The sequence below is a fragment of the Carcharhinus amblyrhynchos genome, chromosome 8, assembly GCF_965287045.1.
Source record: "Carcharhinus amblyrhynchos chromosome 8, sCarAmb.v2.hapA, whole genome shotgun sequence".
NCBI classification, from domain to species: Eukaryota; Metazoa; Chordata; class Chondrichthyes; order Carcharhiniformes; family Carcharhinidae; genus Carcharhinus; species Carcharhinus amblyrhynchos.
The window spans coordinates 46,214,717-46,232,872 of record NC_137331.1 but is presented as its reverse complement, the minus strand read 5'-3'; the positions used below and the strand labels follow the sequence as shown (position 1 = coordinate 46,232,872).

Below are 18,156 nucleotides of genomic sequence, written 5' to 3'. Positions count from 1 at the left end.
GATAGAGGATTGGTTGTCAAATAGGAGGCAGAGAGTGGGGGTCAATGGGTGCTATTCGGATTGGCGGTTGGTGACTAGTGGGGTGCCCCAGGGGTCGGTGCTGGGGCCTCAGCTATTTACCATTTATATAGATGATCTGGAGGAGGGAACCGAGTGCAGGGTGTCGAAATTTGCTGATGACACCAAGATTGGGGGAAAGGCAAATTGTGCGGAGGGTGTGGAGAGTCTGCAGAAGGATCTAGATAGGCTGGGCGAATGGGCCAGGAAATGGCAAATGGAATTTAATGTTGGCAAGTGTGAGGTGGTCCACTTTGGTAGGAAGAATGGTAGGAAGGACTATTACTTACGTGGCGAAAAACTGCAGCAGGCGACGGTGCAGAGGGACCTCGGGGTCCTTGTGCATGAGTCGCAAAAACCCAGCTTGCAGGTGCAGCAGGTGGTCAGGAAGGCGAATGGGATGCTGGCCTTCATAGCGAGGGGGATTGAATATAAAAGTAGGGAGGTCTTGCTGCAGCTGTATAGGGCATTGGTGAGGCCGCAGCTGGAGTACTGTGTGCAGTTTTGGGCGCCGCACCTGCGCAAAGATATTTTGGCCTTGGAGAGAGTGCAGAGGAGGTTTACTAGGCTGATACCGGAGTTGAGGGGGTTGAGCTATGAGGAGAGGCTGAATAAACTAGGCTTGTACTCGCTAGAGTTTAGAAGAATGAGGGGAGATCTCATTGAGACGTATAAGATGATGAATGGGATGGATAGGATAGAGGTGGAGAGACTCTTCCCGCTCAAAAAAGACAGTAGGACTAGGGGGCACAGCCTCAAGATAAAGGGGAGGCGGTTTAGAACGGAGTTGAGGAGGAACTTCTTCACTCAAAGGGTGGTGAATCTCTGGAATTCTCTGCCCGTTGAAGTGGTGGAGGCTGCCTCGCTAAATATTTTTAAGAAGCGGGTTGATGGGTTTTTGATAAGAGAGGGGATTAAGGGTTATGGGGAGAGGGCGGGAAAGTGGAACTGAGCCACAACAGATCAGCCATGATCTTATTGAATGGCGGGGCAGGCTCGAAGGGCTAGATGGCCTACTCCTGCTCCTATTTCTTATGTTCTTATGTTAACTTCCCTAATTTTCTCAACTCTGTGCCGATTTGCATGTGGCTTGGGTAGTAATCCAAAGACTACAACCTTGAGGACCTGTTCTTTAATTTGGCCTCCAGGGCTTGAAAGTCCCCAAACAGGTCCTCTTTCCTAGTCTTGCCTCTGTTTGTCCCAGCATGGACCACAACAATTGGACCCTCCCCCTCCCACTCTGATATACTTTCAGGCCAGTCAGAGATGTCCCTCACCCTGGCACTGAGCATCAACCTATCATGCAGGACTCATGATCTGGTTTACAAAGAGTGCTATCTGTTCCCCTAATTATAGAATCCCCTACAACTACCATTTGTCTTTTTGCTTCTCTTTTGAATGGCCTCTTGTATCACAGTGCAGCGATCAACCAGTTCATTCTCCCTACAGCCCTTTTCCTCATCCACATGGACCAATATCTCATGTCTGTTGGACAAAGTCAAGAGCTGAGGCTCCTCACTTCCTGAATTCAGAATCCCCATACGTGCCTCACTTGCAGTCTCACCCTGCTGTCCCTGACTACTGACTAAAGGTACCTCTTCTACTGGGTGTGACCGCCTCCTGAAACCAAGTGTCCAGGAAACTTCCCCCTCCCGGATGTGCCACAGCATCTGAAGCTCGGATTCCAGCTAATCAATTCTGAGCCCAAATTATTTGAACAACCAACACTTGCTGCAGATATGGTAACTGCAGTTCGCAATGGGATCTGTTAGCTCCCACATGATACAACTACAGCACATCACCTATCCAGCCAGCTCTACTTAGTTAATGAACTTAATTAGTTTTGGTTTCTTTAGTTTTGCACTGTTCTCTTTCAAATTTAGCACAGATTTCTGGCCAGCCAATCAGGTCACATCTTTTCTGTGACATCACTTTTCAGGGTATTTCCCCAAGAATTTAGATTGATATTCTCAGCAGCTGCTGCTCCGCCCTCTGACCTCCTCCCTGGAGGCTAGGCTGCAGATCCCTGAGGTAAGTTAGATTTATACTCGCAGTGCTGCTGCTGCTGTGCCCCCTGCCTGCTCTCTGGAGACTAGGCACTGCGGATGCTGGAATCTGAAACAAAAACAGAAAATGCTGGAAAATCTCAATAGGTCTGACTGTATCAGTGGAGAGAGAATAGAAGCAATGTGTCGACTCTGGATAATCCTTCGTCAGAGCTAAGAGCAAAGGAAATTCAAGTATTATACCATGATGGTTGGAGGCAGGTGCTGTAATATGATGAAGGGAATGTAAATGAGGATGAAGAAGGCTGGGAGAGGCGCTAAAAGTGTCCATTAAGTGTTTAGAACGGATGAATGGCAGAATAGAGGTACAGATGGTCAAGGCAGTTGCTGTGGAGGGGGTGGGCAGAGACAGAGAATGGGAGTAGAGAAGTGGAAAAATAGAAGTGAGAAAGAAGGATGATAAAAATAGATGAATGAGCTGAAAGAAAGAAACAAAATGAAATAAAGTAAATGGAAGTGGGGTGGGGGGGGCATGTGGGGAGAGGTGGAGTGGAGGAACTGAATGTGGAGTTTAACAACTTCGAGCAGAACATTTTTATAGTACACTCCCAGTAGTGACTGCCTTTTTTTGCTCTTTAGCTCAAAGTATATGGCCCCAATTGATGATCCTTTTGACATCATCCCTCCTCACAGCAGTAATTGTATCTTTAACTAGAACTGCCATCTTCCTCTCCATTATTATCTGCCTTCATATCTCACCTGAAAATCCTGTAGGTAGGAATGTTGATTGCCATTCCTGGCTCTCTTTTAACCATATCTCTGTAATAGTTTTAGTATCATACTGCCATGTTTCTATCTGTGCCCTCAACTTGTCTGTTTTATTTGCTGTACTCGTTACGTATATGTCCTTGAGTATTATCATTTTCTAACCTTTGTTTCCTCTGCCTTTCTGCCCAATTCACCAATTTTCTGCCTTCCATCTCAATTTCTGAGTTCACTCTCGGTTTCTATCCTCATGTCAAATCATTTTAATCCCTGCCCAACAGAATTAGCAAACTTCCTGGCAAGGATATTTGTCCTGCCTCTGTGGAGGTGCAAACCGTCTAACTTGTACAATTCTCAGCATCTCCAGAAATGGTCTAATGCACTGAAATCTAAAGCCTTCGCCACTGCACTGTCTTCCTGCCGAGTATTGTCTGCACTAGCCTCCTGTTTCAATGTTCACTAGCACGTAGCACTGAGTAGTCCATAGATTATTACTGTAACATCCTGCTTGTTAATGTCTTAATTAACTCCTTAAATTCTGCCCATAGGATCGAAACCCTTTTTTACCCAAATTGTTAGTACTGATATGGACCATGGCCTTTGGCTTACTCACACTCTTCTTCCAGAATGTTCTGCAGCCGCTCAATGAGGTCTGACGCGGGAGGGTAAAATACCATCCTGTATTCACATCTGCAGCTGCAAAACCACTTCCTGAACTGTAGAATCATCTGTCATTTATTGCTCTTCCATTCTTGCTTGTACCCCTATACAGCTCAGCCACCTGTGGTTCCAAGGCTTTGGATGCATTTACCAGGAGAATAGTTATCCTGGTTAGTATTCAGAATGGAATACTGTTTGAGAAGTGGGATGCACTTGGGAAACCCCTTGTCCTAACTGCCTTGTCCTTTTTGGCTATCCAGCCTCTGCCACTGCATATTCTTAAATTACAGTGTGACCAAACCTATAACTGTGCTAACCATGAAGCTCTCAACCTCACGGATATGATGCCACTGCTGCTTAAGTTCAAAAAACCCAGAGCTTCTACAACTTGTGCAAATGGTTATCTAGGATATTGGGGTTCCCACATAGTACAAGATGTACAGTCTCAAGACTGGAGCAGCCCTGCCATTTCTTAATTTATCAATGAACAATCTTGTTGCTATTAAAATATACTACTGGTTGCAAACCTTGCCAATATTAAAAAAGCTTTATCAACGATATTAAACTACAATTAATAAACCATACCAATACTGATATAACCTACTAATATTTAATGCACGTTATACAGTTGGTTTAGTCATCCATCAGCAGATCTGGTTGTACTGCATCAAGTGCTATCAGTTCTCATTTTCTTTTACTAAAATTGCTCACTGGTCCTGGAGTAAATGTGAAATGAAAAATAATCATAAAATGTTGCTTTTCCCTACCACTCAGCTTCTCATACCTGTCTGCCTTGCCTCTTTCACCCCTCACTCCACCAAAAAGTGTGAAATTTCTTTGTCACTGATATCAAGACCATTTATCCAGCTACTTATGCTGCGTTGCCTCCTTTTGGTCCCCAGCTCATGCAAGCTACTCTCTTCGCAGTATTCAATCCTCCTCTTCAATATGGCCTCTCTGTGCTTATCTGAACTACTAGATAAAACTCCTGCTTCCTTGATCTCCATCTCACTAAGCTGCTGATCTTCAAACCTCCCTTTCTAAATATTAACATTGTAGATGGCTCCCTCTTCTCCAGTATTATCCCTCCTTTGTTTCAAAGCTACTAGAAAAGGCACTGTTAACTGTACTTGCAAACTACAGTGCCATCTCTGCATTTTCCTCCTTTCCCTTGAATATGTTGTCACCTCCTGAATCTTTTGATGGATTCTAATGACTCGTGGAGACTGAAAATAATAAACATATGTTTATCCAATGAATAGTTTCATCTTCTGTCCTTGAATGAAAATAACGCTCTTATTCAACCCAAGCAATTTCTGTTTTCCATTTCCACTTCTAGGCAATAACCATACCAATTTAGTTTTGCTTATGCTGACTTTTGGATAAAAATTCCAGAAGAGTCCTGAAAAGCTCTTATTTTTACAATATTGTATCAGTGCTGGAAGTATATTTTCATTTTTAATTGTTCTTGTGTTTTATTTCCTCTGGTAATCTTGGCTTTTTTCAGGAAAAATGTTTGGTTAATTTTTCTTTAATTTTACTTTTTAAACACAGCAAAGTTTGTTATTGCACTAACTTTCTTAATATTGTGTAGATTTTTAAAATTGAAGTATCCTTCAAAAATGCAATGAAATATGCAAGATTGCACAGACATGTAATATCGGATATAACACGTTCAGTGATGGATTTTCATCATGCACTTATGTAATAATGGTAGTACATTTTTTTTTGTGCAGTGTTTAAAAGTGTTAAATATTAAGTCAATCTGTTTTTACTTGGATTAAGTGGAACGTTTATCTTGTGTAGTGGTTAGATGTCTTCAGTATGTAAAATGTTTACCATTTTTAATGATTAAACTAGGAACTTTATGAACACATGAACAGTTCTTTAGGAGGAAATGCATTAGAAGGGTCCCAGGCTTCCTTGGGTAAGTGAATTAAAATCACCTTATGTTTTGGAGAAACAAGCTTGTAAGCAGAAGCAGTCTATTTTCCATGTCTGATTTCACATTCACAGGGCAAAAAACAGAGCTCCTTAAATAACCACAATGTTGATAACCATGATGAATTTATGTGGCATTTACTCAGTCAGATGTTGAAACCGATGGAAAACCAGTTCCATTTACTGGACAGTTAAAATAAGCTACCAATCAATAACCAGCAACCATTTCAAAATTGACTGACCGATTTATTTCAAACCTACTATTCATATCGCACAAATGAATTGCATGATTAAGTTTTCAAGTTCTTGAATAACGGTGCTGTTTCCTTCGTGGGTGGCTTCGTCTCCATGGGTAGCATGGTGGGACAGTGGTTGACCCACAGCAACATTCTTGGGGTTACCATTGACCAGAAACTCAACTGGACTCGCCACATAAACACACTGGATACAAGAACAGGTCAGAGGCTAGGAATACTGCAGCGAGTAACTTACTTCCTGACTCCCCAAAACCTATTGACCATCTACAAGGCACAAGTCAGGAGTGTGATGGAATACTCCCCACTTGCCTGGATAAGTGCAGCTCCAACAACACTTAAGAAGCTTGACACCATCCAGGACACAGCAGCCTGCTTGATTGGCACCACATCTACAAAAATGCACTCCCTCTACCAACCATACTCATTAGTAGCAATGTGTGCTATCTACAAATGCACTGCAGCAATTCACCAAAGATTCTTAGACAGTACCTTCCAAACCCAGGTCCACTTCCATCTAGAAGGACAAGGGCAGCGGATAAATTGGAACACCATACTTGCAAGTTCCCCTCCAATCCACTCAACACCTTGACTTGGAAATATATTGCTATTCCTTTGCGGTCACCGGGTCAAATCCTGGAATTCCCTCCCTAACAACATTGAGATTCAACCCACGGAACATGGGCTGCAGCGATTCAAGAAGGCAACTCACCACCACCACCTCGAGGGCAACTAGGGATGGGCAGTAAATGTTCACCAGCTTGTGACGCCCACGTCCCACAAATAAAAGATGACTAATACTACATTCTGCACTCTTCTTCTCTATAAACAGTATGCTTTGTCTGTATAGCGCACAAGAAACAATACTTTTCACTGTATCCCAATACATGTGATAGTAATAAATCAAATCAAAGATCTTATGCAAATTCTTCCCTTGTATTTGGTTTATTAATGACCAAGTGAAGGCCTGTTCTGGCAGGCATGACTTTGACCAGCTCAGTCAGTTCTGAATGGCCAAAACAGTACGTTTACTGTCCTTTGTTCTGTCACTGTTTCCTTAAATATTGTGCACCATGGTGTAAATTAAGCAGGAAAAGTAGATTGCAATTCAGATGCTTCCTTATTATTTCACGTGAAAACCTAAAATAACATTTTTCTTGTTACAATATCTGTAGGTGATTTAGTTTAAAATATATTTCATAACCTTTTCTATATTAATTAAATATGCTACAACCGTCATGATTAAACCTGGGTTTACAGTGTTATCAACACTTGCACATATTTTCTTGTTAAATACAATGGGTCAGCATTGAATCACCCATGCTTTGTCACTTCATCTCACCTTTTTTGTTAAGTGCTGCAATAAGGGTATGGCTGGAAATAAGAATGGCATATACCTTGTGAATGTAATCCTAATTATTTCTGGGAGTACAGAAGTAATTAAGTTATGATGGGTGTGAGTGGATTTCTGATAGCTGCAAGCACGCTATCGGAATTAACAATGATTAAGTACTTCGCTGTTACATGACATACACAAGCTTCAAGTTATTTTTTACAATTCATTTAAGGGATGGATATTGGCTTGGTGGCTAGGCCAGTGGGAGTAAGACAAGGCTGGAGGGCCTCTACTTTAATCCCAGGAGTATTAAAGGTAAAATGAGTGAGTTAAGGGTGAGGATTGAGACGTGTAATTATGATATAGCCATCACAGAGGTGTGGCTCAATGAAGGGCAAGATTTGCAGCTTAACGTTCCAGGATATAGAATCTTCAGGTGAGACAGAGGAAGGGGTAAAGAGGAGGAGGCATTGCATTATTAGTTAAGGAGGCAGTTACTTCAGGAAGGAGAGATGATATCTTGGAGGAGGCATCATATAAAGAGCTTAGTAACATAGCTGTCCCCTTTTTATTCCTAAGTGTTTATTATAGACCCACAGATAGTAGGAAATTGAAGAGCAAATATGTGCAATTCACGAAGGGATGTAAATGTAATGCGGGTAATTATGTAAGGTGATTTCCATTTTCCCAACATTAATTGGGATAGCCAACATGTTAAGGGTTGAGATGGAGTAGAGTTCTTAAAATGAATATAGGAAAATGTTTTAAGTCAATATGCAGAAGATCCAACAAGGGGTGGCATAGTGCTGGACCTAATTCTGGCGAATGAAGCTGGACAGGTGATTGATCTGTCGTGGGGAGCATTTTGGTGATAGCGACCACAACATGGTTCAATTCAAATTTGTTATGAACAAAGAAATTGACAAGTTGGAGGAAAAGGTTTTGGATTGGGGAAAAATAGATTTTAACAAAATAAGGCAGGATCTGGAACGAGTTACTTGTGGGGAAATATACAGAAGAGCATTGGGAGGCGTTAAGAGATGAAATGGGGAGGGCACAGGCCCAACGTATTCCCTCTAGAGTAATAGAAGGATGTAACAAATTCAGAGAATCATGGATGACAGACATTCAGGATACAATGAGAAGGAAAAGAGAAACTTGAAACAAGTATAAGGGGAGTAAGTCTGCGGAGTCATTAGTGGAATGCAGAAAGTGCAGCATGGAGTTTCAGAAACCAATTAGGAAAGCAAAGAGAGGGTATGAGAGTGTTCTGGCTGATAAAAGTAGGGAAAATCCTAGGATATTCTATAAGTTCTATAAGTGTATCAGTGGGAAGAAGATAACCAGGGAAAAAGTAGGGCCAATAAAGAAGCAAGGAGAAAATCTGTGGGTGGAGGCAGAGGACATTGATAGTGTTAAATGAATATTTCACACCTGTCTTCACCCATGAGAACGAGGAGGTAGTTATGGAACTCGGGGTGGGGTGGTGTGCTGGGAGATTCTAGAGCCAATTGTCATAGGAAGTGGCAGTTATTGGCAGGCTTAAAAGTGGACAAACCTCCAGGTCTGGATGAATTGTATCTCAAGCTGTTGTGGGAGGTGAGGAGGAAATTGCAGGGGCTCTGACCCAAATTTTTAATTTCTCTCTGGCCGCCAGGGATTTGCCAGAGGATTGGAGAACAGAAAACGTGGCCCCGTTATTTAAGAAAGGTTGTAGAGACAAGCTAGGGAACTACAGACCAGTGAGTCTCTCCTCTGTGATTGGGAAACTACTGGAGAAGATACTGAAGGAAAGAATCTATCTCCATTTAGAGAGGCTAGGTTTGATCAGGGATAATCAGAGGGAGGTCATGCTTAACAAATTTGATGTAACTTTTTGTGCATGTAACCTGTGTGTGTGAATGAGAATCATGCGGTTGATGTAGTTTACGTGGATTGTAGCAAAGCCTTTGACAAAGTCCCACATGGGATGCAGAGTCATCTGACGAGGTGGATTCATAATTGGTTTAGCGGTAGGAGATAGGTGTTGACAGATGTCTGCTTTAGTGACTGGAGACCAGTGACCAGTGGTGTACCACAGGAATCAGTGCTGGTCCCCCTATTGTTCGTCATTTATATAAATGACATGGGTGACTTGAGGGGGGGAGGTTGGTTGGTTGGGGGGAGAGGCTGGGATTAGTAAGTTTGCCAATGACACAAAGATTGACCAGGTGGTTAATAGTGAGTTTGGGTGTCTTAAATTACAGAAAGACATAGACAAGATGGTCAAATGGGCAAATTAATGGAAGAGGTGATGCACTTTGGAAGGAGTAATTTGACAAGGAAGTGTACTATGATAGGGCTGGCACTGGGAAGTTCCTAAGAACAAAGGGACCTTGCCATGTTTGTCCATAGATCTCTGAAGGTGGAAAGGGTGGTGAAAAAGGCACACGGCACGCTCACCTTTATCAACTGGAGTATAGATTACAAATCCAGAAAGGTCATGATGTAGTTGTACAGAACTTTGGTGAGGCCACAGCTAGAGTACTATGTGTCGTTCTGGTCGCCACATTGTAGGAAAGATGTGAATATACAGGGTGGGATGCAAGCGAGATTCACCAGGATATTGCCTGGGATGCAACATCTTAGTTATAAAGAGAGGTTGGATAGGCTTAGGCTGTTTTCTCTGGAGCAGAGAAGACTGAGGTGCTCAAGATTGCAGGTGTGGGCAGGGTGGATAAGGAGCAGCTGTTCCCCTTAGTTGAAGAGTCAGTTACAAGGGGACGCAAGTTAAAAGTGAGGGGTTGGGAGGTTTGAGGGGATTTGAGGAAAAATTTTACCCAGAGGGTGGTGACAGTCTGGAATACGTTGCCTGGGAGGATTGTCGAGCTGGGATGCCTTGCATAGAAACTAGAAGCAAGAGTAGCCATTTGGCCCTCTGATTCTGCTCCACCCTTCATCCTGATCATGGCTTATCATTGAATTTAATACCCTGATCCTGCTTTCCCCCATATCCTTTTAGCCCCAAGAGCTGTATCAACTTTCTTCTTGAAATCGGACAATGTTTTGGCCTCAACTATGTTCGGTGGTAATGAATTCCACACATTCATCACCCTCTGGGTGAAGAAATTTCTCCTCACTTCATTTCCTTTAAAAAGTACCAGGATGAGTACTTGGCATGCCCTAACATCCAAGGCTATGGGCCAGGTGCTGGCAAGTGGGATTAGGTGGGCAGGTCAGGGTCTTTCATGCGATAGTGCAGACACGATGGGTCAAAGGGCTTCGATGCATCGACAGCTTTTGCACTGTAGTATTCTGTCATTCTGAGATTCATTTATTGCCCTTGAAGAGGTTGTTGTGAGCTGCCTTAACCGTTGCGGTTCCTGAGGTGTAGAATCATACAGTGCTGTTCAGGGTACATCCAGAGCACTGCCATACCACTCACTGAGGGGGTATATTTAACAGAATGAAGAATAGCTTTTTTGCTGTTATTCATGAATTTTATGAGCTGCTGCAGAATATTGTAGTAATTTTTGTTCTTGGTGTAAACATGGAGACATGGTTTAAGTGCTCAAAGGTTCTTGTGCTATTCTGTTGGTATGCTGACAAAAGGAAAATGCTTTGTCATACTTCATACATCCATTAGTTTGTATAGTTTTGCAGTAAGAAGTCTCAACAGGTTAAAGTCCAACAGGTTTATTTGGTAGTACAAGCTTTCAGTGTTGTTCCTTCAGGTGAGTGAGGAGTTGTGTTGGCAAACAGGGCATATACAGACACAAACTCAAATTACAAGGTAATGGTTGGAATGTGAGTCTTTACAGGTAACCAAGCCTTAAAGGTACAGACAATGTGATAGTGGACACTTTAGGAACTTTCATGTGGTTATTGGATAGGCACATGGAGCACACCAGAATTATAGGGAGTGGGATAGCTTGATCTTGGGATTAGACATAGCTTGGCACAACATTGATGGCCGAAGAGCCTCTACTGTGCTGTAATGTTCTATGTTTCTGTGTGGAGAGTGGGTTTAGCACAGGTTAAAGATATGTATTGTCTCCAGCCAGGACAGTTAGTGAGAGTTCGCAAGTCATGAGGGTTACAGATAGTGCGACATGAACCAAGGTCCCAGTTGAGGCCATCCTTGTGTGTTGAACTTGGCTATCAGTTTCTGCTCAGTGATTCTGCATTGTCGTGTGTTACGAAGGCTGCCTTGGGGAACACTTACCTGAAGATCAGATGCTGAATGCCTGTGACTGCTGAAGTGTTCCCCGACAGGAAGAGGACATTCCTGCCTGGTGATTATCAAGCAGTGTCATTCATCTGTTGTCGTAACATCTGCATAGTCTCCCCAATGTACCATGCCTCAGGACATCCTTTCCTGCAGCGTGTCAAGTTGGCCGAGTCGCATGAGTATGTACCGTTTACCTGGTGGGTGGTGTTTTCGTGAGATGATGGCATCCGTGTCGATGATCCAGCACGTCTTGCAGAGGTTGCTGTGACAGAGTTGAGTGGTGTCGTGATCACTGTCCTCCTGAAGGATGGGTAGTTTGTTGCGGACAATGGACTGTTTGAGGTTGTGTGGTTGTTTGAAGGCAAGAATTGACATGTTGAAGACTCCAGAGAGGATGCTGTAGCTTCTCCACTCTAGGGAAGTACTGGACGACAAAGGGTACTCTGTCTGCCATGTCCCGTGTTCCTCTTCTGAGGAGGTCGGTGTGGTTTTGTTTTGCTGTGGTGCGTCGGAACTGTCAATTGATGAGTCAAGCGCCATATCCTGCTTTTATGAGGGTGTTTTTCAGCATCTGTAGGTGTCTGTTGCGATCTTCCTCATCTGAGCAGATCCTGTGTATAGGGAGCAGAATTGCTGAGCAGAAACTGAAAGCCAAGTTCCGCACACGAAGACGGCCTCAACCGGTATCTTGGGTTCATGTCACTCTATCTGTAATCCCCACGACTTGCCTGGGCTTGCAACACCTCACTAACTGTCCTGGCTGGAGACAATACACATCTTTAATCTGTGCTTACCCCCCTCTCCAATTACATTGACTGTATCTTTAAAACTTGATTACCTGTAAAGACTCGCATTCTAGCCATTATCTTGTAAATTGAGTTTGTGTCTTTATATACCCTGCTTGTGAACACAACTCCTCACTCACCTGAAGAAGGAGCAACACTCCAAAAGTTTGTGCTACCAAATAAACCTGTTGGACTTTAACCTGGTGTTGTGAGACTTCTTACTGTGCTTACCCCAGTCCAACGCTGGCATCTTCTCATCATAGTTTTGCAGACCAGGATAAGTAGTTTCCTGGAATTTTCAGTAACCTTTCACTGAATGCATATAGATTTTGTTGAACACTAACAAGCTTTCTTAATGATAGGTATTTTTCAAAGGTGATACTAACCCAAAAAACCAAATACTTTGCAATAAAATCAATAACTTCTGTGAATGAGGGCTCAGAAGATGAGGGGGCAAGAGGCAGGAAGCACTTGGGTGTCTTTGTTCATGACTCAGTGAAAGCTAACGTCCAGGAACAGCAAGAAATTAAGGCAGCAAATGATATGTTGGATTTATGGTGCATTTATATAGAGCCTTGGTGAGACCACCTTGAGTATTGTGCAGTTTTCATTTCCTTCATAGAATCCCTGCATAGAAGGTAGGAGGAGGCCGTTTGGCCCTTCGAGCCTGCTCCATCATTCATCACGGTCATGGCCGATCATCCAACTCAATAGCCTCATCCTGCTTTCTCCCCATAACCTTTGATCCCGTTTGTCCCAAGTTCTATATCTAGCCGTCTCTTGAATACATTCAGTGTTTTGGCATTGACTACATTTCTGTGGTAACGAATTCCACAGGCCCACCACTCTTTGGGTGAAGAAATGTCTCCATCCTACATGGTCTACCCTGAATTCTTAGACCTGGTTCTGGACATACTCAGCTTTGGGAACATTCTTCCTGCATCTACCCTGTCTATTCCTGTTAGAATTTTATAAGCCTCTACGTGAGTCCATTCATCCAACCTGTTCAGATCATTCTGAAGGATCTCTCCATCCACGTCATATTCACCCTTCCATCCAATTTGGTATCATCTGCAAACTTTGCAATGTTACATTTTGTTCCCTCATCCAAATCATTAATATACTATTGCGAATAGCTGAGGTTCCAGCGCTGATCCCTGTTGCACGCCGCTAGTTACTGCCTGCCAATTTGAAAAGGATCCGTTAATTCCTAATTTTTCTTCACTGCCATCCCCCGTTTTTTATCCATCTCAATACATTTCCTCCAATCCTATGTGCTTTAATCTTGCACAATAATCTCTTATTCAGGACTTTGTCAAATGCTTTCTGAAAGTCCAAATATACCACTTCAACTGGCTCCCCCTTGTCAACTTTGTCAATTACATCTTCAAAGAATTCTAATAGATTTGTCAAGCACGATTTCCCCTTCATTAAATCTATGTTGACTCTCTTTGATCCTGCCACTGCTTTCTAAACGTTCTGCTATTAAGTCCTTGATAATGGATTCGTGGATTTCCCCACTACCCATGTTAGGCTTACTGGTCTATAAATTTTTTTCTCTATCTCACTTTTTTTGAATATTGGAGTGACATTAGCTTACCCTCCAATCTGCAGGGACTGTTCCAGAGTCTATAGAATCCTGGAAGGTGACCACCAATGCATCCACTATTTCTAGAGCCACTTCCTTACGTACTTTGGGATGTAGCTTATCAGGAGATTTATCCACCTTCAGTCCCATCAATTTTCTAGGCACCATTTCTCTACTAGTGTTTATCTTCCTCCGTTCTTCCCCCTCTCTAAATCTTGCATTCTCCAACATTTCTGGCATTTGATTTGCCGTCTCTTTTGTGAAGACAGAACCAAACTATTCAGTTACTCAGCCATTTCTTTGTCCCCTATTATACATTCCCCTGTTTCTATCTGTAGAGGACCAACAGTTGTCTTCACAACCTCTTTCTCATTACGTATCTATTAGAAACTTTTAGTGTCAGTCTTTATGTTCTTTGCAAGCTTACTTTTGTACTGTATTCTCCCCTTCTTAATCCATCCCTTGGTCCTTCTTTGATTTGATTAATTATTGTCACATGTATTAAGATGCAGTGAAAAGTATTGTTTCTTGTGCCCTATACAGACAAACCATGTAATTCATAGAGAAGGAAACGAGAGAGTGCAGAATGTAGTGTTACTGCTATAGCTAGGGTGCAGAGAAAGATCAACTTAATGCAAGGTAAGTCCATTCAAAAGTCTGACAGCAGCAGGGAGGAAGCTGTTCTTGAGTCATGACCTCAGACATTTGTATCTTTTTCCCGACAGGTGGAGGAGAGAATGTCTGGGGTGCATAGGGTCCTTAATTATGCTGGCTGCTTGCCGAGGCAATGGAAAATGTAGACAGAGTCAGTAGACAAGAGGATAGTTTACTTGATGGATTGGGCTACATTCACGACCTTTTGTAGTTTTTTGCTGTCTTGGGCAGAACAGGAGCCATTCATGCCAAGCTGTGATACAACCAAAAGAATGCTGCTTATGGTGCATCTGTAAAAATTGGTGAGAGTCGTAGCTGACATGCAAATTTCCTTGGCCTTCTGAGGAAGTAGAGGCATTGGTGGGCTTTCTTAACTATAGTGTCGGCATGGGGGGGACCAGGGCAGGTTGTTGATCTGGATGCCTAAAAACTTGAAGCCGTCGACACTTTCTGCTTTGTCCCCCTTGATGTACGCAAGGGCATGTTCTCCTTTACGCTTCCTGAAGTCGATGACGATCATCTTTGTTTTGTTGACATTGAGAGAGAGATTATTGTTGCTGCACCAGCTCACCAGATTCTCTATCTCATTCTTTTACTCTGTCTCATCATTGTTTGAGATCCGACCCACGGGTGATGTTGTCAGCAAATTTGGAAATCGAATTGGAGGGGAATTTGGCCACGTAGTCAAAGATGTATAAGGAGCATAGTAGGGGGCCGAGAACACAGCCTTGTGGGGCAGTGGTGTTGAGAATGAACGTGGAGGAGGTCTTGCTACCTATCCTTACTGACTGTGGTCTGTGAGGTGGAAGTTCAGGATCCAGCCACAGAGGGAGGTGCTGAGGCCCAGGTTATGGAGTTTGGAGATGTTTTGTGGGAATAATGTTGAAGGCTGAGCTATAGTCAATAAATAGGAGTCTGACATAAGTGTCCTTGTTATCTGGGTGTGCCAGGGTTGAGTGCAGGGTCAGGAAGATGGTGTCTGCTGTGGACCTGTTGCAGCGGTAGGTGAACTGTAGTGAATCCAAATAGTCCAGGAGGCTGGAGTTGATTCGTGCCATGACTAGCCTTTCGAAGCACTTCATAATAATTGATGTCAGAGCCACCGCCTATAGTCATAAGGCTTTTTCTTAGGTATTGGGATGATGGCTGTCGTCTTGAAGCAGATAGGGATCTCAGATTGTTGTAAAGAGAGGTTGACGATGCCAGTGAATACCCCGCCATCTGATCAGCTCAGGATCTTTGTGCTCGTCCGGGTACTCCATCTGGGTCAGTTCTTTGCTGAATTCTAAACTGCTCCCATTCCTCAGACCTATTATTTTTCTTGGTCAATCTGGATGCTTCCTTAGATTGGATACTCTCTCTAATTTCCTTTGTAAGGCCATGGATTGGTCCCCTTACCCATTTTGCTTTTGTGCCAGACAGGAATAAACAGTTGCAGTTCTCCCATGTGCTCCTTGAATGTTTGCCTTACCCTATCCACCGTCATCCCTTTAAGTAACTCTCCCCAATCTATCAAGACTAACTGACGCCTCGTATCCTCATAGTTTTCTTTATTAAGATTCAGCACCCTAGTTTCTGAATCAACTACTTCACACTCCATCTTGATAAAAAAAAATGCTATCATATTATGGTCACTCTTCCCCAAAGGGACTCGTACAGCTAGATTGGCAATGATGCCCTTCTCATTACGCATTATCCAGTCTAAGATGGCATACTCTCTAGTTGGTTCCTCCACGTATTGGTCAAGAAAACCATCCCGTATACACTCCAGGAATTCCTCCTCTACAGCATTGTGGCTAATTTGATTTGCCCAATCTACGTGCAGATTAAAATTAGCCATGATAACAGATATTCCCTTATCACATGCATCTCAAATTTCATGTTTAATGCCATTTCCAATATCACCGCTGCAGTTTTATATATGACATCCACTAAAGTTTCTTTGCCCCTTGGCCTTTCTCAACCTTACCCATACAGACTCAGTCAGAGGTTTACAGCACGGAAACAGGCCCTTCGGCCCAACTTGTCTATGCTGCTCTTTTTAAAACCCTTAAGCTAATCCCAATTGCCTGCATTTGGCCCATGTCCCACTACATCGTACCCATGTAACTATCTAAATGCTTTTTAAAAAAAACAATTGTACCTGCCTCTACTACTACCTCTGGCGGCTTGTTCCAGACACTCATCACCCTCTGAAAAAATTGCCCCTCTGGACACTTTTGTATCTCCCTTCTCACCTTAAACCTACGCCTTCTAATTTTAGTTTCCTCTACCTTTGGGAAGAGTTATTGGTTTTCTAGCTGATCTGTGCCCCTCATTTTATAGACCTCTAAGATCACCCCTCAGCTTCCTATGCTTCAGAGAAGAAAGTTCCAGTCTATCCAGCCTCTCCTTACAACTCAATCCATCAAGTCCTGGTAGCATCCTAATAAGTCTTTTCGGCACTCTTTCTGATTTAATAGTATCCTTTCTATAATAGGGTGACCAGAATTGCACAGAGTATTCCAAGTGAGGCCTCACCAATGTTTTGTGCAACTTCAACAAGATGTCTCAACTTCTGTATTCGATGTTCTGACTGATGAAACCAAGCATGCCGAATGCTGCCTTCACCACTCTGTCCACCTGTGACTCCACTTTCAAGGAGCTATGAATATGTACCCCTAGATCTCTCTGTTCTATAGCTCTCCCCAACTCCCTCCCATTAACTGAGTAAGTCCTGCCCTGGTTCAGTCTACCAAAATGCATCACCTTGCATTTTTCTAAATTAAACTCCATCTGCCATTCGTCAGCCCACTGACCCAATTGATCAAGATCCCATTGCCATGGGAGACAACTTTCCACTATGCCACCAATCTTAGTGTCATTTGCAAACTTGCTAACAATGCCTCCTATATTCTCATCCAAATCATTAAATGACAAATAACAGTGGACCCAGCACTCATGTGAGGCATACCACTGGTCACAGGCCTCCAGTTTGAAAAACAACTCTCTACAACTACCCTTGTATCCATTTAAATACCTCACCCTGGATACCATGAGATTTAACCTTAGGCAGCAACCTACCATGCAGTGTCTTGTCAAAGGCCTTGCTAAAGTCCATGTAGACAACATCAACGGCAATGCCCTCATCTACCTTCTTGATTACTCCTTCAAAAAATTTGATCAAATTTGTGAGACATGATTTTGCACTCAAAAAGCTATGCTGACTGTCCTAATCAGTCTTTGTGTCTCTAAATGCCTGCAGATCCTGTCTGTCAAAATATCTTCCAACAATTTATCCACCACAGATGTGAGGCTCACTGGCCTGTAGTTCCCAGGCTTTTCCCTTCAGCACTTTTTAAACAAAGACACAACATTTGCCACTCTCAATTTCTGGCACCTCATCTGTGACAATGATATCTCAGCTATGGGACCCGCAATTTCTTCCCTAGCCTGCCACAATATTGAAGTAGGAAGGTGTCTTCCAGAAACTCCTCATTGTCAGAGCTAATATCCTCTCTCACTATTGTGTTAATTTCCTCTTTAGCCAGTAGTGCCACCATTGCCTTTTCCTTTATGCCTGTTATTCTTAAATACTGAATACCCTGGGGTATTCATTCTGCAGCCATATCTCCATAATCCCAATTATATCGCACCTGTTTATATCTATTTACAGTGCGGAAGGAGGCCATTCGGTCCATCAAGTCTGCACCGACAACAATCCCACCCACGCCCATCTCCACAACTTCATATATTTATCCAATTAATTCTGCTGACATTAAGGATCAATAGCCAATCCATTTAATTTTTGGACTGTGGGAGGAAATCCAGGCAGACATGGGTAGAATGTGCAAACTCCACACAGCCATCCAAGCTGGGAATCAAACCCAAGTTCCTGGCATCTGTGAGGCAGCAGTGCGA

General features: G+C 43.0%; 1 protein-coding gene across 1 annotated transcript in view; it reads left to right on the top strand.

Moving 5' to 3' along the window:
- Positions 1 to 18,156, top strand: part of avl9 (AVL9 homolog (S. cerevisiase)) — a 167,109-nt gene that overhangs the window by 37,946 nt on the left and 111,007 nt on the right. The window contains exon 6 of the mRNA XM_080194003.1: positions 5,349 to 5,415. Within this exon, the coding sequence (XP_080050129.1) occupies positions 5,349 to 5,415 (67 nt within the window). The remainder of the gene's footprint in view (positions 1 to 5,348; positions 5,416 to 18,156) is intronic.